Source organism: Neolamprologus brichardi, chromosome 6, assembly GCF_056152115.1.
Source record: "Neolamprologus brichardi isolate AB-2024 chromosome 6, ASM5615211v1, whole genome shotgun sequence".
Taxonomy (NCBI): Eukaryota; Metazoa; Chordata; class Actinopteri; order Cichliformes; family Cichlidae; genus Neolamprologus; species Neolamprologus brichardi.
Genome location: NC_142109.1, coordinates 33460277 through 33487201, shown reverse-complemented (window position 1 = coordinate 33487201; position 26925 = coordinate 33460277). Strand labels below are relative to the sequence as shown.

General features: G+C 40.8%; 2 protein-coding genes across 5 annotated transcripts in view; both read right to left on the bottom strand.

The window, feature by feature from the left end:
* rptor (regulatory associated protein of MTOR, complex 1) overlaps positions 1 to 5928 on the bottom strand; it is a 229137-nt gene extending 223209 nt beyond the window's left edge. For 3 of the 4 annotated variants that reach the window (XM_087842154.1, XM_087842155.1, XM_087842156.1), the window contains exons 1-2: positions 5659 to 5778; positions 3742 to 3916 (exon numbers count right to left, since the gene is read on the bottom strand). In XM_087842154.1, the coding sequence (XP_087698280.1) occupies positions 3742 to 3909 (168 nt within the window). In that variant the 5' untranslated portion in view covers positions 3910 to 3916; positions 5659 to 5778. Of the gene's footprint in view, positions 1 to 3741; positions 3920 to 5658 lie in introns of all 4 variants that reach the window. The other variant, XM_087842157.1, reaches the window with a different exon arrangement.
* Positions 5929 to 20015: 14087 nt separating this feature from the next.
* On the bottom strand, positions 20016 to 22902 carry LOC148102621 (uncharacterized). Its single transcript, XM_087842659.1, has 5 exons — positions 22858 to 22902; positions 22152 to 22241; positions 21789 to 21884; positions 21373 to 21662; positions 20016 to 21182 (listed from the first exon to the last, which is right to left on the bottom strand). The coding sequence occupies exons 1-5, from the start codon at positions 22900 to 22902 to the stop codon at positions 20909 to 20911; spliced, it is 795 nt and encodes a 264-aa protein (XP_087698785.1). The 3' UTR covers positions 20016 to 20908.
* Positions 22903 to 26925: the final 4023 nt, after the last annotated feature.

The following is a 26925-nucleotide window of genomic DNA, read 5'->3' as shown; positions in this document are numbered from 1 at the left end:
AGCATCATCATTCTGTTTTTAAATCACCCCCCACTTCATATTTTTCACCTGATGGTAATCATCCCATCTTCTGTGGCTCTGCACACTTTGAAAACCCCAGAGGTACTGGGAATATTTTGTGGTCTTTACTAATAACAAAAGTCAATTAATTGATTAATAGTGCAACTTAATAAATTAGAGAATTGTATGTGAATCCAAAATGGAGCCAGCTGCTAATGATTTTAGAAGACTGTGGTAGTATGAAACAAGAAAAGCCCAAGCCCAAGAACACAAAAATTCCACGCAAAGCCAAAGATGGCTCGAGCCTTTAGAAGGTTCTCAAAAATAAATGAGTACAGACACTGCAAGCTAAAGCTAGCATAGCAACTATTCAGTCACTTGAAAGCTAATGAAGTCAAAACGCAGTCAGTAAATATGAAGCACTATTTTGTTTAAAATGCTGATTCTTACCAAGTTTTTCCTCTTCTCATTCTGGACATCTGTTAAAATGGTCAGTGTCAGCTGATGTTTGGAAACTGTTGGGCTAAAAATAAGTGTACATCCTGAGAATCAATAACGCCCTGCACTGCAATCCATTATCTCTACAGGTGGATGTTCAGGTTTTTGTGCCATCAAGATAAAGGTTTCATGCTCTGTTCGCTGTGGGGGAGGGGAGGGACAAAAATAGATATGAAAGTGCTGACAGCACTAGTTTAGGTTTTTCAGTTTATCGATGGGAGTCAATCAAACCCCCGAAAAAAAAGAAAGAAAAAAATCACTGCAAACCTAACCCCGCTCATTAACGCTCGGTCAGTCTAAATGCTCGACTGACAGCTCGATAAAAGAAATGTGATCCTTCCACCAACCTAACTACTACCACGACATGCTTTCTGATCAAAAATGACATGGCGCTTTATTAGTTAAAGTCAGCTGCTCGTCACCTGACTTTGCCCTGTACTGTACAAGCGTTCTTACAGGATATCTGATAGCTGTTATCGTGATTCTACTTCAGGTTCAGCAGCTGTACACACAATCCTGCTTTGCTCCGAGTGGCTGCAGATGACTGCAAACACACAGATGACTCAAAAGCTGTGACTGACCCAACACCGGACTAAACACACAATTTGAACCAATAAGCCTAGTAATAGTGCAGGTTACCTGTCACCATACCGAGTCAACTCAATGTGTCTCACAGAACAGGACGTCTGACTAACCTCTGTTAGAGTCATTTGCCTTTTTCTTCTCTATAATATGCTTTGGTCTTGATTTTAAGATGTAAAATGCCCAGACATTTAACACAATGTTATTAAAATTGAACTAAATCATGAACTTTCTTCCCCAAAGTGCAGAAAGAGCTTTTTTTAAAAGCCTTCTCACGGCATGCTTCTTTTGCCAGCCTTAACTTTTTGCTGACCAACTTGTTCTCTAAGCAAACTCCTATCGATACTGTCAGTCAACTTAAATCAGCCAAAGCACTACAGAATTAAACAAAAGTAGCTAACGCACACTAGCAGCAATCAGCAGCATCCCAGGCTGTAAAAGGAAGTTCAAGTGCCAACAACTACAGTTCATCTGTTGGCCACTTGAGGCTGGCTCCAGCGAATCAGTTTCCACAGATTCTCTCCTGCAAAGCAAACTTTTATCCCTTAGGACTTAAAGTTAGGTGTCCGTCCGCTCTCACTGCACTGGACCTTTTATTTATTTTTATTGTAATGGAAATGGTAGTGTATTCAACACCACGTTTTCTCACCAATGTGTCCACAGCAGAGGATTTGCTGTTTCTGCTGCCTTTTAAAATGTTAGCATTCATGTTCATGTCACTTCTGACAAGGTTACGATTTCTGACACACATGAATTTCAGTTTTGCGTGTGCTTTGAGTGTGCTCTGCGAGTGCCGACACTGGCGGGTGTAGTTGATAGCTGCCTGCTATGCTTCACCTTCACTGACCTGAAGCCAACTGCCAGAAATTGCAGTTCTACTAATGGCCACTTGAGGCCTGGTCCAAAAGTGAGCCAATCTGCCTAGACTCCCATATTAACACAACTTTACAGCATTAAATAAATGGTTCAGTATCAAGTTATAAAAAATGTTACAAAATTGTTACAACCTACATGGAGACAATTACAACAGTTTTTTTTTCAGCAGGTCGCCAGTGAGCATCTGCTAGGATTCACCTCACCTAACCAGAGTCACTGACCTCTCAACCATAACTGTGCCGTTGTGCCCAGAGTATGTTTAATGAAATTATCTGACAAATAACATGGGATTCCATGTGGTACAAAGCTTCCAAGCAATCTGCTGTTCCACTTCAGTTGATTAAATAGTGGTTCTTCTAGAACTGATGATTTAGAACTAATTAGCAGGTTTCTGTGCATCTAGGCTGAGACAGCAACTTAGCACTCGCTGTCTCATCTACATACGGTCACTTCTTGCTCAAAAGAAACAAAAATGGACAGATAGACAATCTATGAACCAGAAGATGACTTCAAAATGGCTTCAACCACCTTTCACATACTGCGTACAATCGACACTGATATCTTAATCATGTTTTTCAGAATATGAAAACATTCAAATGCATTCTGAATTCCCCAATCCCCAGGCTACAGTCAAATTCAAAGCTAAATTCTTTTCTGCATAAGACACACAAATAAAGCTCTCGTAGCCCAGACATGTGAAAGGACACATTCTTCTTCCACGTTTACAAATGAGGACGGAGGGCCTGAGAACGCTCTGAGCAATGAAAGATTTAACACGGTTGATTTAGCATGACTTCCTGATAGGAATGTCCATTTCAGCTAGCCCATATTACCTCTTTTAAATCAATAGCAGCTCCACATTTAATGATGCCTTCATTTCCCTGCAGCTTGACACCTCAGCGGGCACTGCGGAGTAATTCAACTCGTGTCCTAACAGCAGCGAAGTTTTCAATTTTCATCTGGGTGAATTTCTACAATCGGTGCAGGGTTTCTGAGGGTTATGTACAACTAAGTGACACTTGCCATCATTATAATGGCAGTGCTCTGTAGCCGTGAGGCAATAAAATAATCAGGTTGGTAGCACTGCAGTGGATCAAACGGCAGCTTTATGGGGGCTGAAACACAAGGTGACCATTCATGTGGGAAACCCTTTGAGGTTCCCCCTGAAAGCGCAGCATTGGTAGCTGGTAATCAAGCAGAATGAAATGAATTGGCAGTGTAATAAAGACGAGGGTAGCCAGTGATTTGCTGCTGTTTAAAGACTGATAAGTTCTTGAAGCACAGCGTGTAGCATCAAGGAGTTTGATTTGTCTTTTTAATGAGTTAAATTTTTGAGAACTGGCCCCGTGGATAACCATTTTACCCACCCTGTCCTATAAAGCAGGAATTTTCTGCTGTAGTTACAAACCACAAGAAATCCTTCTAGGATAAAAATCAATGCTCAATCAATACGTTACATGAAAGATGGTATCAGAGTTTGATCTTTTTGTGGGAACTGCTGATTAGAGGGGAAAAAAAACATACTATAATATTTATCTTTTAAAAATAACAGTCTTTCTAAAGCTACATCTAAAGCATCAAAACTCATTAAATTAAATCAACAATCTTAGATTTACTGTTTTATTGGTTCCCGCTTAAAACTAACAGTCCCTTCAGATATATAAGCATGAAAATGCAGCTGAGATAAAAGGAAAAACAGCCTCTGTGACCTCAAAGCAGGGCTCACAAAGGAAACATCCTCAGGCTCTTGATTTACTCCTGTACATGGATGAGAAGAGAAATTACCCTGTCCTTCATCCGCCAGCTCTGCGCCAGGGCCTTGGAGCCCTCAATCTTCTCTGAGTGCCTCTTCTTCATGAAGGCCAAGGGAAGTTTCCAGTCATTCATATCGGCCTCCTCTTCCTCAGCGAGGCCCACGGCCGGTGAATGAAGCAAGTCTGAGTCCATTTTCATCAGGGCCCTGCTGGGAGAGCGCTCATGTTAATGTCACTGGTTTGGGTAGCTACTGGGTGTCCACAAAAAGATTGGCAGGCTCACTTTAGCCAATTAATTGCTGCATATAGTCGATATTGACATTAGTCTCAAAAATAAATAAATAAATAAATACATAAAAATCTTAAAACATAATTTGGAGACATTTCCAGTCCAGATGCAGCCAAATGTGCTAAATTTGCTAATCAAAACATACTGTGCAGCTATTTTATTAAGTAATGGATAATAAATAATAAGTAAAGAAAGTAAAAACAGAATATATACACAACAGATGTAAGCAATCCTAAATACATTTTTGGTTACCAACTGAGATATTCATAGGAAAATTTAAACAGCAATAAAAGCACACTGTCAGATAACTGCCTGTTCAGAGAGCTCGAGACTTAGATCCAGATTTAGATGAATTTATTCAAACGTCTTCAGTGTTTAAACAACTTTTAAAAGAACTTTTGCTTCCTTTTTCAGTAATAAAACATTTCATTATATCATCTTAGCACAAGTATAAAAAAAATTAAGCATCATGACTTCAATTCACGTCTCTTTGTGCAGCTGTTGAAGTTCTACAGGATGAAGACGTGACCTGAGAGGCAGCCGTCCCTGTTTGCATATTATATATATGTTTGTCCCTCTTGGCCATGCTATCATCACAGATACAAGCCATTTGTTTTGGGCCAAAGTCTGCTTTGTCAATATGGATCACCAATCATCTGATAAAGTTCTGTCCTCTTAAACGCTTCCTATACAGGATTGGTGAGGGCTTATCCAAGCTGGCATTAGAAAGCAGGGCTAACACAGTCAATTTATAATTACTAAACACTTAACAAGCATTGTGGGAAGAAGCCAGAGTACCCAGAAGAAACCCATGTAGGCACAAGAATACATACAATGTCCACACGCTGCGTGGACCAGGGTCGGCGAGCACATTCAAACCGTCGTTGCCGTTTGCTGACCTCTGCACTGTCCATTCTGTAACTTGGATTGAAAAATCTATCTCCAGTTGTAAACAATGGGTACACCAAAAGCCCCCCAAAGGCTTGGTCATCATCAGGCTGCTACTGTCCGATAAAGTAAGAACAGCTCCATCCCTCCTTGTACTGTTGTTATGGGCTACACCAAGCAGACTGTTTCTACACTCAGATAATAATCTGATTATCAACACTGGCAGCTGACTTTTCCACTTTATGCCCTTTAAGTCATGGGATGGTGGTTATGAGTCATTTTTATGCCGTGTGAATCTGCTGCTGTGAATCCTGTTTGAATGAAACCCACAACAGCAACTGAAACCAAACACACTCACATCTGGCTTCCTCCACTTTATTTTAACAGGCTAGCTGCCTGACTCTGTAGTAAAGCAACAGCTGTAGAGATGTTTCAGCTCTACAGCTGGAGCCACGGGACAGGAGGTCGATGGGTTTTTTATCTTTACTGCCTCTGCATTCGTGCTAAAACGGCCCAACTGTGTTAAACTTGACTGCAGGGATGCTGGCGAGCAGCAGGCTCAGTCCAGTCCAGCTAGCTAAGCTAAACTAGCGCGGCTAATGTAACAGCCCTGCTGCTGTCAGGTGTCAGACTGCACCGAGGCCAGTAATATTCACTTAAAGCCTTTTTAAAGCGAGTCTCTGAAACCACACACGCGTGACAGAGATAAGGAGACAGATCAAATGTGCAGAAAAGGCACGTAGAGTGTCAGCGAAGCGTGCAGATGCAGACCTTGGTGCGGTGGGATTATCAGCCCGGGCTGTGGAAGCTCTCCTTCTCCGGACAATGACAGACACGGTCGCACACACAATCCTGGTCAGCAAATTGTAGGGCAGCGTCCAGAGCCTGTAGAGTAAGTCAAAGCCGTCAAATCCGAGCTGCACGGGCGCGTGTTTGCAGGGGAATCTGCGGCTCCTCTCCCCACGGCTCTTCGCTATGGGAAGGGGCTGCAGGCGAGGCCCATCTTCACACGGACAGTCTGCCACAGCCACACGTAACGGCGGCCGCACTTATCAATGACTGGGCTCGCGTGGACTCCTTCTACGTAGCAGCGGCCCTGGTAGTCGGCTCCGAGCGACGGTCTTCGAGGAAATCTCAAATAATTCCGGGAATTTCTCCGAAGAGGCACTTCTTCAGCACTTCTGCAAGGGCGCAGCCATCTTGGGTTGAACCCAGAATGCACTGTTGGGGCGGCGAAGCTGTCGTGAAACGTCACAGCTGTTGTTCCTGGCGTCACTCACCAAAATATAAACACACGTACTCACGTCAGCCTGAAGCCTTTGAATCCCGCACGAGAAAGTGGCTTTGAGCTGTCCTTGCACGAAGGTTGCAACTAATGAAAAAGTTGTAACTGAAGTCTTTGTAGTTCTTGCAGTTTTAGCGTAAGTGTACATTTACCGACGCAAAACCTTTCTTCCTCCAAAAAGCATTTACGATTTTGTAAATGCTTTTTTTAAATGATAATGGCCATGTTTTTGTTTTTTTTTTCTTGAATCGAATTTTAATATTTCTTACATATAATTTTAGGACTTTTCCCCGCATGTTGCTCTGTCACCAGATTACTTCAGCTTGACAAGGTGGTTTGCTTTGCTGCTTCCTTTGGAGGGACAAGTCCCTCTGTTTAGGAAAAGGTGCTTTGGAATTAAGAAAACGAGGTTATTATGGTTTTGGTTTTCTTTCTTCTCCTGACATTTTTCCCTTGAATTTAATTGTAGTATTTTTTATAAGTATTGAACTTTATATTCTGCATCTTCAATTTACAGTAAAGGTCAAAGAAAGAAAAATAAACTTCAACTTGACAAAGTGCTTTACAACGTCATTTGAGAAAACAAATCTCATTATTTAAGAAAAGGCGCTTTGTTATTTTTAAAATGAGAACGGAGGTCTGGAAACAAGGACTTTTTTTCCCCCCAACATATTTTTTCCAACTACCCGTTTAATGTAGTTTGTAGTAACAAATTTATATTAAAATATGACTTCATAAAATCCATAAAAGCTTGGTTATTAGCTTACAGAAATATCTTGTACCACATGCGTGGTTAAATACGTCTCACCACAGCTACACCAATTATTTCCAGTAAGCTTAAATGTATTGAATTGCTGCCATGCGATTGGTTGATTAGATATTTGTGTTCATAAACAGTTGAAGGGGTGTACTTAACAAGCGCTAGTGAATCTGGTCCTTATTTTTGTACCAAATGTCCTTATTTTTCCTTATTAAAGGGAAAAGGTTTTTAAAAAAAAGGGGGGGGGGGGGGGGGTTGGGAGAATACACTTACACAGGTTTGTGGCCTTATTTATTCAGCGATAGTGGGGAAAAGCACTGACATGGATCCTTACTTTCATCCTAAACATCAAAGTATTTGTTTTAATTGTGAAACTATTTCAGGATATTTTGCTGTCACTTAAGGGGACATTTGCTAAATGTCATTATTTTTTTTAATCAATGCCAGCTAACATTAATTTAGTTGTTACACCACAAGCCATTCAATATTTATACAATCAATTGACTTGTTGTATGAGTAGGACGTCAATACTATTGAAATGGACTGACATTTGTACAGCAGTTATCTTGCTTAATAATCACCCAGTGTGCTTTAAATTACCAGTCACATGCACACAAGTTAGAATAATCAACTAACCTAACAGGCATGTTTTTGGACTGTGAGAGGAAACCAGAGCACCTGGAAAACCCATTTAGTCACAGTTTGAAAACATGGAAACTCTGTACAAATAAAATCCTCAGGAGGGCTCAGTCTCAGAGCAATAGCACCAACCACTGAAATCTACAGGGTTCCAGTAACCATATTATCCATTTTTTAAACCAATCATCCAATTCTGAGTCATGGGTGGCCAAAGCCCATCCCCACTGTCATAAGCTAAGGCGTGGGATACAACGTGGAGAGGAACAGAAAGGCAATAACTCACACTCACACCTGAGGGGAATTTAGAATCACCTGTTAACCTTACAAGTATGTCTGAGAGATTCCACACACAGTGGCGCAATGGTTATCCCACTGTCATCCCACACCAAGAAGGTTCCTGCTTTTAAACAGCTGGCCAGCTGAAAAGCTGGAGCCTTTCTGTGTGAAGTTTACATACATAGATTTTATTAACATACTGTAAGGTTCTCTGTCCTGGTCGTTGTGTCCTTGGGCAAGACACTTCACCTACCGCCTACTGGTGTTGGCCAGAGGTGTCGATGGCGCGATATGGCAGCCTCGCTTCTGTCAGTCTGCCCCAAGGCAGCTGTGGCTACAACTGTAGCTGCCTCCACCAGTGTGTGAAATGAATAGTGGCATTGTAAAGCGCTTTGGGTGCCTTGAAAAGCGCTTTATAAATGCAATCCATTATTATTATTATTATTATCCCAATCTCCCTTTCAAGTGTTACCAAACTGGATGGAAAGTATGAACTACTCTCTGAAAGCAGTCTGACTATTTCTGAGAGACTAAAACTTGCTTCTGTCTGACTGCTGTAAAAGTGACTGACAGTGAGCTGTTGGGATGCTCATCCTTTTGGCAGGCTGATTTCTTGGTCAACTTTCTACTTGTTTGTTTACTCAGCTTGTCCCAACAGCCAACTCTCAGAAAGGTCCAGATGGTTTCAAATGTCTTCCGTTTCATAAATATTTAGACCATATTCTCCCCAGAACACTCAAACCTTTAGAAATGATTTCCTACCCTTGGTCTGATTTCTGCCTCACCACAGTGTAACCGCACAGATCTGCAGAGAGTTCTTTGGATTTCATTGCACTGATATTACCCCGATAAGCAGCGTGGATTGCAGGCAGGACTTTTATGTGCACATGTGTATGCCTCACTATATTATCCCCAATCAACTCAGTGTGCCACAAAGGAAATCTGGTGCAGTTTGAGACACATTTCAAGAATAATTCAAGCAGAAAGAATAAACCAGACCAAAAATCTGGAGCAAAATCAAGAAGATGTTTGTAAATGAGAGATTTATTTAACCTGAAAATGTGCACATCACCCCTCAGTGAGATTAACTGAATCTTAAGCTAGTTCATAAGGACTGTTGTGTTACATGTAAGTCATAAATGTGCCCAAACCCAGCCATTTAAACTGGCTTTAGCTGTGCTTTTTAAACCAGTATAGCAAACTGGTGGTCATACATAAGCTACATATCCATAACATGGTGTCTAACCAGATGCTGGCCACACGTTTTCGACCAGGATATGTCCTTCAGTGCTTAAATCTCTAAAATTAGAAACAGTCTCAGAGTGATGCTGAAAAATTAGTTCATGTATTTATTATTTCTAGGCTCGACTATTGCAATTCATAATTATTAGGTTTTCCTGAAAACCTTCAAAGTCCAGTTGGTCCGAAATGCTGCCGTGAGAGTCCTAACAGGGACCAGAGAGAGAGCATATTTCTACCATATTGGCTTGTCTTCATCGGCTCCAGAATCCACTTTAAAATCCTTCTCCTCACATATAAGGTCTTGAATAATCTGGCCACATCTTTAAAGACCTCATAGTACCATATCACCCCATTAGAGCACTTCGCTCTCAGACTGCAGGCTTACTTTTGGTTCCTAGGATATTTAAAAGTAGAATAGGAGGCAGAGCAATTCAATGCAATTCATTCTTCTACATAGTACAATCCACACACCACATACTTACTTTCATAATTGCATTAATTTCAATAGTGCAAAGTTGTCTCCCATTGAATACTGCAGGTTGCCCATTTATTGCAGCATTTTATGATGACTGACGCTTTCTGGACGTTTGCATCAAACTTCTGATCATGCAGTCTTCTAACCTGAAGGCAGTTTAAGCATACAAATGTCACATCTCATGTAATGTAAATCAGCACTTGTTAAAATCTGTTACCTTTGTTAGTTCTGTTATTTTTCATTAAGTTGGTCTCAGAATCACAATTTAAAAAATTAAGTCAACTGTGAAAATTCACATAAATAATAACTCGGCTCAGGAGAATAATTCAAAGTTCCAGTTTTTACACAAATTGCTGAGTTATTGATGTCACAGTCAAGATATGATGGATGAAAAGTAAATGTTTGGTTATTTGTAAGAAATTGTTGATCAATGCTGTAAAGTCATGTTTTTCAATCATTTTCCTTAATATTTAATTACTTGTATCCAGTGTTGGTCAAGTTACTTGAAAAAAGTAATCAGTAACTAATTACTGATTACTTCCCCAAAAAAGTAATCCTGTTACTTTACTGATTACCTATTTTCAAAAGTAATTAATTACTTAGTTACTTTTTAAAAACACGATTTACAACCTGAATAGGTGATAAAGTGATAGATCTTTCAGCCCAATTCTACTTTTTCTGCATAATCATCATACAAAATGTAATCAAATGGAAAAGTCTCTTTTTAAAACTTGTTTTATTCGTTTTAATCTTTTAACTTTATGCATCAAGCAAAAATTTAATTACATGCAACATTCACTGACTGGAAGAAATTAGTTTAGCATTTAAACCTATTTTCTGCACATTCCAGCACATAAAATAAAATATTTGTTTGTGTTTACGCTCAGTGTTTGAAATAAATGCAAGTGAAACACAGCAGAAAATAAATAAAATCAAAGACTAGCAGTCCTGTTGCTCTATTTTCACCTGTATAGCAGGTGGATGTTTGCCCTGGTGCAGGTGTGCCGCAGCGGTCAGTGGAAGAATCCGCGAGTTTCTCTGTGAGTTTCCCATTACGTGGTAGCGCACTCGGTGCTTGCTTGGAAGTTAAGGGGTTGTATCGCTGTAAAAAGAAGTTTTCTTCTTACGCAGTGAGCAGCGGACGCTAATATTTTTGTCACTTTTTATGGAATCAAACTCAAAGTAAGGTCAGTACTTCCACGCTTTAAACGCTGCACGCTCATACTCTCTCTGCACTCGATATATGATCCACTGTTGATCTGCACACAGCTGTTGGCACGAACGTCGCACTCGCTTATGTCACTGTCATGAGACTTTGCAAAACTTTTGCAAAAAAATCACCGTTTTAGTAACGCAGCGTTCCTACGGGAAAGTAACGGTAATCTAATTACCGTTTTTGCAATAGTAATCCCTTAGTTTACTCGTTACTTGAAAAAAGTAATCAGATTACAGTAACGCGTTACTTGTAACGCGCTACTGCCCATCTCTGCTTGTATCAATAAGCCTCCCTGCAGTGTGCCTTTGAAATATTAGTTTAACTTAGAAATCAGTTCTGTGTGTACGTTCTTGGTTATCCAGGTGATTTCGAGAACTCGGAAATAAGGCAGCTGGACCTTTTTAGGTTTTCACCAAAGACGCATCTTCTGTTCTATAACAACTGGTGGAAAGTCCCAGATAATAAACCCTTAGTGGGGGGCTATCTACTTTGGAGGTGATTCTAAGGGTCGTTACACTCCTATTCATCATGTGAGTTGTGATGCGAGCTGAGGTGTAAAAAAGGCGGTTATTGCCATCACTGGGCCTGACAGGTGAAACCACTGTGAGACATTGCTCCTCCCCAGCATTATATGAGCTAATGAGGTTACCTGACACAAGCTGTGAGTGGGGGTTGAAATATCTGGGGCTCTCTGACTGTGTTGTAGGTAGCTGATAGCTGGTGTCGTAAGCCCACATTTCTGCTCAACGATAGTCGTTCACAGCGAGCACAGATGGCCTCTTTTACTCCTCTCTCCAACAGACTTCCTTCTCGGCCCAAAATGTGAACTTTGGCATCATCAAAAGAGTGACCATTGTCCTTTACTGCAGATGTACAGCTGAGTCTTTTCCTGCTCATCTGTGTTGTGCCATATTTTGTGGAGTGGATGTTTGGTATCTCCTGTTAAGAGGTCAGAGCTCTCCTCACTGCACTGCACCGTATACGAGCTTGTTGAGCTTTTGTTTGGATGCTTTGTCCTTGGGATGAAACAGTTTTTGTTTGAGCGTGTTGCTGGGTTTGAAGTGCACTGAAATGTCATGCTTGGAGAAAATTCTTCTGAGTTTCTCTAACAAATCTGCAATGTTGTTTTGTCTGTTGGTCTTTTTCTCCCTGGTTGTTTTCTGACATTTCTTTAATTGTTTGTTTTCCACTGGGTGCTGGGAGTGAAAGAGCTGGCATCAGTCTCTGTGTGTGGATTCCAGGTAAACTTCATTGTTGAGGCTTCCACCCTATATAAATGAACACAGCACATTCCAGAAATGGTAACCTTTTCCTTTGTATCCTCTGTGGTGAACTTGATGTTTTTATCCACTCAGTGGAAAAACACATCAAGTGATGGACTCGACCTCTTGGGTTCTGATTTTAACCCAGGCGAAGCTGACATATTGCAGTGGAAAGAATCGAAAATAATTCCCATTCCTAAAAACAAGAATGACGTTTTTAATGGTGTCAACAGCAGACCTATTAGTCTACTCCCCGTTCTAAGTAAAATTATGGAGAGGATTGTCTATGAACAAATTCAACATTACCTAACAGAAAATCAGTTACTCACTCAGTTTCAACATGCTTACAAACCTGGTTATTCCACCAGTTCAGCTCTCATTCCCATGACAGATAACTGGTATAAATATCTAGATAATGGGAATTTGGCCGGGGTGGTATTTTTGGATTTTAGAGCTGCATTTGAGTTGATAAATCGTGATCTTTTGATAGATAAACTAAAATGTTATGGATTTTCACCAGCTGCTTTGTGCTGGATGGAAAGTTATTTGTCTGGAAGAAGGCAAAAGGTTTATTATAATGGTTATTTCTCGGAGGGCTGTGAAATGAACTGTGGTCTACCCCAAGGCAGCTGCCTCGGTCCACTTCTCTATTCAGTCTTCATGAATGATTTGCCGTACGTCCTGGAGAAATCTCATCTTGTAATGTATGCTGATGATTCCACCATGTTTCATTCAGCCAGTAGCTACTCTGAATTGACAAGCGTATTACAACTAGATTTGCTGAACGTGTTTGACTGGATAAGTAAAAACAACATGATTTTAAACGTGTCTAAATCCAAAGCCATGTTCTTTCTTTCAAAGGTCTTTTTATTAGACAAAGGTTCCAATACAATGTATACATTAACACAAAATGCTTCAGAATATTCCAAAATTTCAATCTTGTTCCCACCCTAACCCTTAAAACAACAAATAATTGGCCCAACTAAACCAAAAAACAAACTAAAAAACAAACAGAAAAAAACAAACAAAAGCAAAAAACAACAAACAGACTCATAAAAGGAAAGGAAAAAAAAAAAAAAACAAGACGGGGGGGTTCCTTGGACTACTCAGTAACAGTAGTTGTGGGCCTTTCAAAGAAGTCCAGAAAGGGGGACCACAGTTTATAAAATTTACTTTTAGACCCACAAACTGTATATCTAATTTTTTCTAAATCCATACAAGACATTATATCTTTTAGCCATTGTGTGTGTGAGGGGGGAGAAGTGTCTTTCCGCAAAGCCATGTTAATAGGAAGTAGAGTACGCTTAGTCAACAGCCCACAACTAAATCTTTCCATAGCTGGATCGGTATTAGAACAGGTCACCCAGATTAAATTACTCCGTGTTACCATAAACCACCACCTTTCATGGTCTCAGCACATCAACTCTGTTATTAAGAAAATGGGACAGGGCATAGCTATGGCTAGGAAATGCTCCTTTTATATTACTTCTTCAATTATGAAAGATGTCATTAATGCCACGGTTTGCTAGGGCAAGCCATGGGGAATGTTGGAGAAAGGACCCAAACGCTGGACTTAGTGCATTGAACAGTGCATTTATTTACAGTGGGGGTAAATGTACACCACACAATAAGTCTCCAGAGTGCTCCCTCAACTCCTGTGTTGTGCCTTCTCCCAAGTGCTGGTATTCCGTGCTCTCCGTTCCTGTGCCTACACACACCTCGTGCGTCCTACAGTCCCGTGTTCCGCTCTCCTCATGGAGTCTAACTCAACGATCCTGCGCCGGAGGAAGCTCCATCGCTCTGTTAAGTAGCTCCCCCGACGAGCCTGATCAGAAGCAGGTGTGTGAGGACCTAGGCGTGACCAGCAGCTGGCAGGGCCACACCCACCAGGCCTGCAGGTGGCTGTCCTTCATCCACACCCGCAGACACACATGTACACACACCAGCAGGAACACAAGAGCACAGTGCAGCAAACGTACATGCAATACCATAATAATAATAATAACAATAAAGGTCCACACTGCTCACGGACCCGAGTCCCAGGAACCGGGTCCATGACAATTAATGCACTAGTATTATCTCATCTAGAGTACTGCTCAATCATTTGGTCAGCAGCTAATAAGACAGATCTGAACAGACTTCAGTTGGTCCAAAATAGGGTGGCCGGATTAGTGTTAAGGTGTTCATATTATACAGATATTGATAAAATGCACGATAAACTTTCTTGACTTTCTGTACAAGCTAAATTATACTATGGCTTACTTGTATTTTTAAAGAAAGCAATAGTGGTAAACACATCACACTTTTTTATGCTCAGTTGCAGCATCCAGATACATAATCATGCTACACGATTCTCAACTAACCACACTTTAGTAACTCCTCGAGTTAAAAGTAACTTTTTGAAAAACTCTGTTATATTTAGAGCATCTTTTCAGTGGAATAAGTTGCCTTATGCAATTAGAGAATTGGCTTCTATTCATAATTTTAAAAATCACCTAAAAGCCTATTTAGGCAGTTTTTAATTTATTTGTAAATATTGTAAGAGGGTAATGTCACTTGTAATGGAAAGAGTGTTTTTTATATTTTTTAATATTTACATGCTTATATTTTCAGAATTGTAAAACCTTATTGTGGATGTAAGAGCCAAATTATGTGGACATTTTGCATCCAATTCATTGTGTAACATTTTATTCGATGGTATTTGATGATTTGGGCTACAGGAAGACTAGCAACCACTGTTGTGGAAGCTAATGGGGTTCCTTATAAATAAACAAATAAACATATCTGAACCCAAGTCTTGTCCCTATCAAAGAGCCCAGAGCTTTACTTTCCACTTCCTTCACTTAAAGGTTGGCTGTGTTGGTGACAATCAGTAGCCCATGGCACATGCATGTTTTTAGTAGACACCCTCACTGTATCTGAAATATGGGGTGGTAAGGCAGAGGTCCGACAGGGTGCAAACCTAAACAGGGGTGAAGGTGGTTTGAGGAGCTGTCTTGCTGTAGTGGTTTCCTGACAGCATCCACTGCCTTGATTGCCTTGATACCTAAAAAGTGAGAGAAAAAAATCACATGACTGCATGGTTTAACCTGGAGTCAGCAGATGAGTTTATACTGGTAACAATGGGTCAGAAAGGGACTCCTTCTTTTTGGAGATTATGTATCAGAATTTCAGGAGCAGGACCACGCCTCCAAACAAGCTGCTTCCGGTTCTTCCAGTCCCCTTTGAGGCCTTCCCTAAACCGCAGCTCAATTCATGTCCAAGCATTCACCTTTACCTATTAAAATGCTGTCAAAATGAGGACGTGGGCTCAGCTAGTGAAATGATTCTTGGTAGGTCCATATATACAGGGTGTAGCACTGTTGGGGTATTGATATGGCTTCCCCTGCCTCAGGTTTTCAAGATGTTATGGACAACAAATTACTTTCTTCTTGTAGCTGCTGTGGGGTCTCACCTCAAGACCTTGTAAGTGCTCCTGTCGCTGAGGAGTGTGGTCATTTTGGAGTGTTAATCAGTTGAGTTGAGAACAGCAGTGCACCTTCCCTTGGGGAAAGCCTGTCCGGAGCATGATTGTATCTCCTCTTCCTCCAAGTGTAAACCCACGTGTTCACAGAAAAGTGACCAAGTGCAGAATATAAATATACAATTCACAACACAGTAAATGTATATTTTTAACAGAGAGCTGCTAAAATGCTACAAAGCAGCATTTGCATTCATTTTTAGTAATATTTATTAGAAATAAGTCGAATATATTCTCCATGAGTTTTTAGAGCTTGTCTGCTAAAAACAGCTGCCTGCTTTGGACATTTAATTACGCTGACATCAAGCTACAGGTGAATTAATAAAGTTGGGATTGAACATTAAATGATCAGTTAAAAAGCAGTTTCACATCGTCTCATTATTTTCACACGGTCGTTTTTGCCGTACAACTTTCAGCTGCGGGTCGTTCTAAAGTCAGGCGTCTCTTTAAGACGAAACACTCATTTTATTTGTTCTTGTTCAACAAAATAATGAGGTTTGTTGTGCACAGCCTTGCTTTTCTCATCGCCTGCAGGAGTCAGGTGAACAGTGCGTCTTCACACACGATTTGTTCCAAACATCCTTTTGCTGTAAAGCTTCACACTCATTTCTCAAACAGCGGGAGCTAAAGGTTTGTTTTTGAAAGAAGCCTCGCGGAAGAGAAAAAAAATCAGCAGTCTGCGTACTCACTCAGGCAGTCGGTCGTGACATTACCGAGAGCTGTTTAATTGAGGGAGTACAATCAACATGTTTATCAGTTTGTTCTAAGTCAACAAATAGATTTGCTCTGAGGCCTTGATGACTTTAATCAAGCACAACATGGTCTGTCTTGGGCACAAAAGACAATGCCGCGCTGTGATGACTAACAGCTTTCTTTGGGCTGTCAGCTCATCAGAAAACATGAAAATGCTACGCCAGATGGATGGAGCATGAAAATATCCCTGTCTTTGCATTCGCCAGCGCGGCGATCATTGCTATGGCCTCTTGGCTTACCGCACTAGCAATCTGATGTGCAAGAAACTCATAGGTATATCTGATTCTCAGCCACAGTGTCCACTGCAGGGGGGAACCAATCCAATCTCCCAGGTGTGATAGAGGTTGGGACCCTGGAATGACTGATATCTAATGGTGGTGAGAAAAAAAAGAGGAGATTAGTCTACTTTTTCCTCATGTGCTTTTCTGCCATGTAGAGAATAAGGTGACATGATCAACTGGGCTAGATCTCGGGAGCTGGTGCCAAATAAGGCCGGGGCAGGAAAAGGCTTATAATCCTTTTTTCCACAGATTGATTTCTACAAGACCAGAGAGAAAAGAGACTAATGAATGTATAGATTTGAGGAAGTGAGTGTTCATAGGAGGAAGCTTTGCTATCATGTGATCCTCGAATATGATGTCAATATACGGGTGACTCCTGTGAAGGAGGAGAGGTGTACTGGAGCATCAATCGTTGGCTCGTCTGCAGTCATATTTTAGAGAAATGTTGTCCCTCAGAAACCTTTTTATTCACCCAGCACTTTAATAAATCAAGTTCAACAAGAATTAAAAAGCTTTAATAAAACATAAAAATCATAAAATATGAGTAAGTTTGTTTTTTTTAAGTGTTTTAATCCTGCATCTATTGCTGTTTAAGCCAAGTTTACAGCACATCAATAAAAACAGCTACAGTGATTAATGCTTTGTTCTAAGTTGCATTATGATGATCAGTATTTACCCTCTGAGCAGCTCCGAAGTGAGTCTCAAGCTTCATAATTCACATTCAAGGTTGACTGAGAATATGAATTGTAAATCCATCAAGTCCCCAACTGAAATGCGAAAGACGGGCGCACACCGTTTGCCTCAGTGTGGGCTTTAAATGGTACTCACAGGAGGCTGATATTTACATAGATATCAGATTATTTTTTTATTGTTATTATTTTGGTTGTCGGAGGCTGCAGGCACATAGTTGCTTATCCTCGCTGCATGTTGAAAATGAGAGCTGCGTAGACTCTGGGGTGCATGCAGGGTGTGGCAAATTGGTGACAAGAGTAGAGCTGCTACTAATGACTGCTTTCACTCCTGGCTGTTGATTGCAGAAAATGATCAGGTGACTAACTCCAGAATGCAAGTTTTTGACATCTGATCTCTTTCATTTGCCAAATAGACCAAGACTCAGCAAATACTGTGGTTACTATATGCAAGACAAGGCCCCCTCATCAATAATCAATATTGTTTCTAATTACATTTCTTTGGACTAATTGCTGCAGTTTTGGTTAGGAGGTATAATTAAAATGCCCTCCTAAATTAATGCCATAGGCGGGTGGACACGGGCCGAGAATGTTTTACCAAATGAGGAGCGAGCAGGCAGAGATTAAAAAATATCAAGCTACCAGTAACTCTGCAAGACCCACAGACTTTATCATGGCTTAGCAAGAGGGAACTCACTGGCAGGGCACTCTGAAAAAAATTCAACAGTCTTTAATGGGAACAATCAGGTAAATACACGAGTTAAGGTTTGCATTAATATTCAAAGCTTGGAATGAAGAATTGTTCTTTTTCACGTTTACACAGGCCAATTCTCTGAAGGTCCAAAACAAGTAGAATTTTTCAGAATTGTTTCCAGTTGACAGTTTTTTCTCTTGGTTTTTGCAGGTGTGTTTCATCAAGTACAAGAGCCGTCGGACGAGCATGTCAGGGAGCCATCTAGCACGAAGGAGGGCACGGCAGGTAAGCACAGCTTCACAGAGTTGCAAAAGCGTAACATCAAAGGGCAGCCTGAGTTTCACTGCAATACTAAGGGAGCAACAAGCAATGAGAGAAGAGTTGGAGTTAAATACTGTTGGTAAGTGGTAATGAGCTGCAAGTGAGCTAATAGGTGCCAGAAGTAGTAATGCCAAGCACACACCCACACAGATGATAGAGGCAAAGGGAGGAGAACGTAGAAGCACAAGTTTTCAGTGTGAGACGTGATCTCTGACTGTAGTCTTTGTTATTATAATGTGGTCGTTAATTCATTACGTTTGTTTTAAACCCAGATCCTGTCACGGTCTGGCTGAAGCTGACTGTGTGGGAGTGAGGAGGAGAACCCAGGTTCAGACACGGAAGGAGACGGAACTGAGTTTATACAAAAGGCGAGCCGTTTATTAGGCTGAAAAAACATGAATACAAAAACGAAGCAAGGTGAACAGGGGGCGAGGACTAAAACTAAAACCTGACAAAAGTTACACAAACATGATTCTGAACAGGTGCATATGAGGAACTATGAATAGGAAACATGAACCATGAAAGAATTTAAACCTGAAGTAATGTGGAGGGAGGAAAACAGATGACCTGACAAAGCCTGAATGAAAATACACAGACTAAATACACACAGGAGGTGATCAGGGGAAGTGGAAACACATGGGGAAACAACTGATTGGGATTAACACCACAGGGGAAGCAAAACACAACACAATGAACATGGAAGCACCAGACTCTTCAAAATAAAACAGGAAACACTGAGACATAGACATAACAACACAAGCTTGACAATATGGAACACACAGACATAAAACACACGGGGAGACACACGAGAACCGATAAGGGAGATGAGAGCACGGGCGTAACTAAAAGTAAAACAACGAGGACAAGAAAAAGACTCATAAATCAGGAGACAGAGATGAAACAAAAACTAGAATAAAACACGACTAAATCCTGACTAATAATTACGGAGCCCCACAGGGGACATGGGAGAAAAAAAAATTAAGACGGACTTTTGCGAGATCTCGCAAAACTAACTCGGGATCTCGCAAAAGTTTTGCGAGATCTCGCAAAACAAACTCGGGATCTCGCAAAACTTTTGTGAGATCTCGCAAAACAAACTCGGGATCTCGCAAAACTTTTGCGAGATCTCGCAAAAGTTTTAGCCGCATTCTTCCCATTAGCTTGAAGCTAACGGGAGGTCGAGACCTCCCGTTAGCTTCGAGCTATCGGGAGGTCAAGACCTACTACAGCCGGGAGGAACACCGCTTTCCCGGCACATCGTGCCTCGACCTCCCGGTCGGCTTCGAGCCAGCGTCCGAAGAATGCGGCTAAAACGTTTGCGAGATCTCGCAAAAGTTTTGCGAGATCCCGAGTTTGTTTTGCGAGATCCCGAGTTAGTTTTGCGAGATCTCGCAAAAGTCCGTCTTAATTTTTTTTTTCTCCCATGTCCCCTGCGGGGCTCCGTAAATAATACCTACAACACAAGAACTTAACATATTTTCAATATAATATAAGAAAATCAAAAATCCTTTTTTGACTTTAGTTGGAAAAAAATATGCACGTCCATGTCAGTTTAAGTGTACATAGTGTGTAGTCTTATGCAAACATTATTTGAACCTGATGCACTAGAAAGAAAAGAAAATCAACTACAACTCTTTTTCACACGCATTGTTTTATTTGCAAAATACATTTTCCACATAAAAAAAAAACATGAAAGTGGAGATGATTATGCTGATTATCACTACAGGTTGCAGAGTAAGTGCTTCCCAGAGCAGTGATTTTCCCCCAGAGACTGTACATGTGTCTGCTGGGCTACACAGCGGGTTGTCTACTTCCTCGAGCTGCAATTCTGGTCCCCAGACTTCAAGTCTGCTCAGTGATGTGGGGAGCCCAGGCAGCAGCTTGATGTTTGGTTAAAAACATCCAATCATATCAGAAAAAAAGTGAAAACACATTACATATTCATCATGTCGAGGTAAAACCTTAAACACGCTGTTGTTTGCTTTCAGAGCCTTTACATTGAGGGAGAGGGAACATCATTCTAAAGGCTACAGGTGAAATTGCACAATGTATAGATGCTGCAGACACTTTCTCAGACTTCAGATGGCACTGAAGCTTGTAGTTACACCTGGAGGTTGAAGGTGGAGGACAGAGATCTGAAACAGTTTGTGATGCTGCGACAGACTATCTGAATCTTCAGGCAGAGGATGTTTTAGCCTTCAGGCAGCAGCTGCTGGCGGAGACTGAGGATTGCTGGAAAAGACTGCAAGAATCAGGGTTCACGCTGGATGCTGCCATTTAAGGCTTGAGTCTGAGCTGGTGGCATAAAGCTGCTGTAATCAACTGCAGCTGCAGACAAAGGTGGAAATTGTGCACTGGGAGAAGCCGCGGGTTTCGGGTCAGGCTTTGGAGGCTGCTGGATGGAAGTGGCAAAAAATGAGGCTGTGGTTGGCTCCTGAAAGATGTTGATGGAAGGCTGCGTTCACTTATGATGCATGAGGCAGAATGTGGAGTTTGCTGCTGTAGGTGGAGACTGAGATGTAACTCGATGTCAGAGGTCACAGCATCAAGGTCAAGCCTGTGTCTGTTTAATATTTACAGCTGAGTTCAGACTTTTTGAGTCTTTTGATCAATATTTACAGTTTGATTTTTTTGCTACATGTTTGTATTTAGCAGTGTTTTGTTTTTTCCCCCGAGAAGGCTCCCGGGGATCCGGTTCATGTGAGATGTCCACTTCTATAAGAGGAGGATAAACATCGTCTTCATGTAATTCACTGACCATCAGTAGTCCACTATCACCCTCTTGTAAACTATTTTGTGGACAGTTAAGTTTCTCCCAGAGGCGCTGTTTTATGATACGGCCAAGCTGAACAGTATACGGCCGGGGCCGCCCATTTTTATATCTGTAAGACAGGAACACACACAAATTTATTGTTTCAGATTTAAAAAAAATATGAGAGAATTTGTCTTAGTTAATTTTTCACAAAAAATAAAAAAATGTAAAATTTAAAAAAATTATTCTTATTTTCTATTTAAATTGGGGAAAGTATCTATGAGACAGATTTTTAATTATTTTAATCAAAATCAACTTACTTGAGCATATCATCTACTACAGAGTGGTAGATCTTCTGATACTCTTCTACGGTGTATCCATGGATCAACAGAGGTGTCTCTCTCTGCTCCAGGACACCACCAGGGCTCAGTTCAGTGGAAGAGGCCTGAGGAGTGGGAAATAGATCCTGGACAGGAGAAGTAGTCGATGGCTCAGCGAATCCTTGGGCCCGCGCAGGTGTCAGAGCAGCAGTGCTCAGTTGTGTTACAGTGATGACCTGATGGAGTTCAGGACAACTGGAAGCTTTGGTCTCTGGGATGAAATCCTGGACCTGGAAGAAGCGAAGAGCAGATTGTGTCAAATTTAATAACTTTGTTTTATTTGTTTCTATTCTAAGACCACGTGGGTGTTTATTTTTCCAGATTTATCTGTCTCAGTCAGTAAGAGCAGCTATTACCTTGTTACAGCCAGCTCCAGTGGTTTCCTGACAAGAGGATACTCTTTTCCTCTTCCTGCAGCGGGTATTGTCCTCCAAGTAAAAAGCCTTGCCGCACTGCAACAGCACAAACAGGTCCATGTTAGAATTAAGGGTGAATAAGGTTAAAGTGACAACAAGTGTTGAATAAAAAGGAATTTTAAAAAGAATAATAATCAAATAAAGAGTTTTCTGTCGTGCAAGCCTTGTCACATATTATCTGCATCTGTTGGAAGTAAATAATATTAATAATATAAATTTTTTGCACTTTTTTTTTTATTTAGGTATTTTCACAGCTGGAAAAGATGCTCAGATCTTTTACTGATCAGTGAGCTCAAGCGTTACCTTGATAAGGGCGCATCCAGGCTGAACACAGCAGACTCTTTTTCGCTTCCTGCAGCGGCTGTCATCCTCCAAGTGAAAAGACCTGCCACACTGTTATGACACACAGACACCGATGTTAGAACAAGGGTAAAAAGAGCAGCTGGTAAATTTTAATGAGTATTTTTTTTAATTATTTGAAGAAGTATTTTGCCGAATATGTCTGCATCTAGTGAAAATAAAGATAGTAAATACTCCTGCACTAGTCTAATGAGCTTGGAAAAAAAAGCGATTGGACTTCGTCAAGTTTCACCTCTCACCCGAGAAGCTTCTTCAGTTCTAAGAGCAATTGGTTGAGTCTCAGATTTTGAGCCCCCAAGAGGGTCATGGACCCTCTATTGTTCCTCTTGCCTAATCACACGAGCCAAGGTGTGAAAACCCGTGTAGGTCACAATCAGCCAAGGTTTAGGGTGAACCCATGGTGAAACCTAGCCCCTCCCTATCATGTAATTTACTGAGGTCAAATGGCCCAGGATGTGAGTGGGCGTTAAAGCATCTGGGAAGGATCCCAAAACTGGATTATTGATGCCAAACCGTTGGTGTTGTAAGCCACCGCCTCTGTTCAAAGATGGTCATTCACAGCAGACATAGATGACTTTTTTCACTCCTCTTTCAAACCATCTGTCTTCTCGGTCCAAAATGTGAACATTGGCATCATCGAAAGAGTGACCTTTGTGGACAGCCGAGCCTTGTCCCGTCGAGGTGGCTCTTCCATGTTGTGCCATGCGTTTATGAAATTGCTGTTTGGTCTCTCCAATGTAGAGGTCTGAGCATTCCTCGCTACACTGTACAGCAAACACTATGTTGTTAAGTTTGTGTTTAGGAGTCTTGTCTTTGGGATAAACCCGTTTTTGTCCAAGTTCAATTCAATTCAATTCAATTCCATTTTATTTATATAGCGCCAAATCACAACAAAAGTCGCCTCAAGGCGCTTCATAGATACAGAGAAAAACCCAACAATCATATGACCCCCTATGAGCAAGCACTTTGGCGACAGTGGGAAGGAAAAACTCCCTTTTAACAGGAAGAAACCTCCAGCAGAACCAGGCTCAGGGAGGGGCGGGGCCATCTGCTGCGACCGGTTGGGGTGAGAGAAGGAAGACAGGATAAAGACATGCTGTGGAAGAGAGACAGAGGTTAATAACAGATATGATTCAATACAGAGAGGTCTGTTAATACATAGTGAGTGAGAAAGGTGACTGGAAAGGAAAAACTCAATGCATCATGGGAATCCCCCGGCAGCCTACATCTATTGCAGCATAACTAAGGGAGGATTCAGGGTCACCTGGTCCAGCCCTAACTATATGCTTTAGCAAAAAGGAAAATTTGAAGCCTAATCTTAAAAGTAGAGATAGTGTCTGTCTCCTGAATCCAAACTGGAAGCTGGTTCCACAGAAGAGGGGCCTGAAAACTGAAGGCTCTGCCTCCCATTCTACTTTTAAATACTCTAGGAACAACAAGTAGGCCTGCAGAGCGGGAGCGAAGTGCTCTAATAGGGTGATATGGTACTACAAGGTCATTAAGATAATATGGGGCCTGATTATTTAAGACCTTGTATGTGAGGAGCAGGATTTTGAATTCAATTCTGGATTTAACAGGAAGCCAATGAAGGGAAGCCAAAACAGGAGAAATATGCTCTCTCTTTCTAGTCCCTGTCAGTACTCTTGCTGCAGCATTTTGGATTAGCTGAAGGCTTTTCAGTGAGTTTTTTGGACATCCTGATAATAATGAATTACAGTAGTCCAGCCTGGAAGTAATAAATGCATGAACTAGTTTTTCAGCGTCACTCTGAGACAGGATATTTCTAATTTTAGAGATGTTGCGCAAATGGAAGAACGCAGTCTTACATATTTGTTTAATATGTGCGTTGAAGGACATGTCCTGGTCAAAAGGAGTGTGTGGTTGGAACGCCTTCAAGGAAACCTGAAGAAGTCCAGACGCTTTTCTTTCCAAGCTCCTTAGACTACGATGACCTGGGTGACTGAGAACCTTCACAGACATACTCCTGCACTACATGACCACCTATTATTTTTTTGATGCCAAACCATACATCACAGCAGGTCTCACTACCATTTTTTAAACTTTCCCGAAACTTTTCCGCTTCATTCAAAAGTGGGCTTATTTTAACAAATGAACATGTGTTTAACCCTTTAAGACCTACCATAGAACCAAGGCCACCAGAGCTTACTTTATATTTTTACATGCTGTGGAGCCATTTTTGGGAGCATTTCAAGTTTATATACATGAATACAACTGTTATAGCCCATATTTTAATAATATGTATGCATTAAGTCCATAGTAACTACATAAATTGCAAAAAAGTGCAATAAACTACAAGAAAATTGAAAATCTTCTTTCTTTCTTTTTTTTTTACATATATTTCTACTTGGAGAAATTTAAAAGGTTTATCCCTCAAAACTTTAAATACAAAAAAGTTGCTAAAAATAGTTTACAACAACAGGAAATTTATTTTGAGTGTCTTCATAGTTATATTTTTTGAGATACTCCTGCAAGCACTTTTTATGCAATATTTGCAAAGCTATATGTGGAAGGAAACCGTGACCTAGGACAAGCTGATGGCATAAGATGTAAGTACAACTCCTCCGGTTTCATATGCAAAAAAAATTATTGCGCTAGCTTACGCGGTTCCGGTTCTACAGGGATTTAAAAATAGTTACGCAAAACCGGCTTTAAAGGGTTAATAAATCCATTGTTATCTCCATGTGCTGCATAAGGAAGGGTGATTACTGTGATATTGTTTTGTAGATTGTTAAATACATTTGGGATGAACAACCAACTACTTACAAGCAATCCGATTTTGAACTGTAAACATAATGGGGGGACCATAAGCTCATTTTTGCCTAGGGCCTTGTTTTGAGTTGATCCGGCCCTGGTCTAACAAATAGAAATCATAAACTTTCAACTTGCATGTCCTTGTTAGAAAAAGTTTATTTTCCTTTTCTTTTTATTAAATTCCTAAAAATGCTTTTTTTAAAAAGAAAACTATTTAAATGGTACAGACCTAATGTTTAATTCAGCATGTTTTCGAAGTCAATGGCGTCATATCTACATTAGATATTTACAAGGTTCGAATATATCACACGATGCAGCTCTGCACGCACTGATCTGCGCTGTCTGTCTCTTCTCAGACAGTGGGTGGGGTTAATTGAGGTCTAAGCACTCTCAAGTAATTAATATCACCCAACAAACTTCTCTCATGGCCTCCTGGCAGCACATTTCGATGCTAAAAACCTTGAAACCTCACATGTTCCGTGATGAAAGCGGTGTTCTGGGAGTCAGCATGGCTTTCAGTGCAGGTCATGCTTAAGAAAACAGTCAGTGGATGTGCTGCTTTGAAAGAAATCGTCGAGTCTGTGAAAACCTGGCTTTTCTGCACCGCTGAGCCAGTGGAGCTGAAAGACGAGGCCCGTCTTTATTTGCATAACATTGAAATGTGTCAGGCTTTCTTTTCACCTCTTTTATCCAACGTTTCATCTGGATTTCACTCAACCAATCACTCGCGTTTACTGGAATTACTCAATGGTTTCAATTAATTACCCTAACCCGGATGTAAACTCTCATGTTCATATTATAATGACTCTGTGATAGGGTTTTGGTTAGTATGACTGCTGTATCTTTACGCCACAAATAGTTGCGTTTGGGTCTTTTCCAACATTACAAGGAAACTGAATTAATGTATGAATAAAATAATAAAATAATCTGTTTTTAAAGTACTACAAAGTTTGAGTATGTAGTTCCTAAGTGTGCCTGAAGGGGCCAGTTATACGAAACTCATTCTTAAAATTTCAATAATAACAAAAAACAAACACATAAATATGTACGTAGCTGTTAAAACCCCCACGGTCAAAGTTAAACACTGATTTCTGATGTTTCTCTGCACCTCACATAGTTGTTTCACCAAAATTACAATGTAACTAACAAATGAATGTATCCATTAATAGCTAAATAAATGCTCTGGTTTTTGTTAAAATGCACGTTTTTGTCTGTTTTAAGGGATATGCTTCATCAACTAATTCAAAAATAACAAATTAAGCAATTTACATGGTGATTAATTTAATTTGTAAGTCCTCCGAAGAAGAAACAAACAAACAAAACAAATCTGTTTGTATAAAAATGCATTTTTCTCTCACTTTTCAGTGAACAGCAGTAAATAAAGCAACACTGGAGCCCTGCAGCAAAAATTCACCGAGGACCCCAAAAGAGACCTTACTGTAATATATCCACATAACATTATAGACCCATCATTTTGTTGTATTTTGTCCCTGCTGAGATCACTTACCATCTCTGAAAAATTAAGCTTTGACGGTGTCGGCAGTCCAGGTAGATAAGAAGTTAAGCTCGTATGTGATGACCCCGAGTGTTAGCTGCTTGTTGAGTCGGCCTCTCGGGTATTAATCTTTGGCTCCTCCCACCTCATTGAGGAACTGACGTCACCTCGTTCACCTTGAAGCTGTATCCCAATTTGGGGTCTGCAGCCTTAACGGTCCACGAGGGCCGCGTACTTAAAGACGCTAAGGCCGGAAGTGCGAGGCTTCTGAAATGGGACGGTCTAGCCTCCGTTGCGCTGCCCAGGTTGCCTAGCAACCATGATACTAACAGCTGGAAACGTTTCATACAGCTTTGTTTGACAGAAATGAAGGATAAAATCTTTTGTTCATTTGTTTGTTTGTTTCTACATGAGCTTTGATCATTCTCTGATTAAGCTCAGCTATTGAAC

Bases quoted from the DNA above. Each gene is read 5' to 3' on its own strand.
- LOC148102621 (XM_087842659.1), bottom strand. From the start codon at position 22,902: ATGGAAGAGCCACCTCGACGGGACAAGGCTCGGCTGTCCACAAAG. The intron at 22,242-22,857 runs GTCACTCTTTCG...GTGTCATAACAG, and splicing joins AGGCTCGGCTGTCCACAAAG to TGTGGCAGGTCTTTTCACTT. The intron at 21,663-21,788 runs GTAATAGCTGCT...CGCTTCTTCCAG, and splicing joins CTGGAGCTGGCTGTAACAAG to GTCCAGGATTTCATCCCAGA.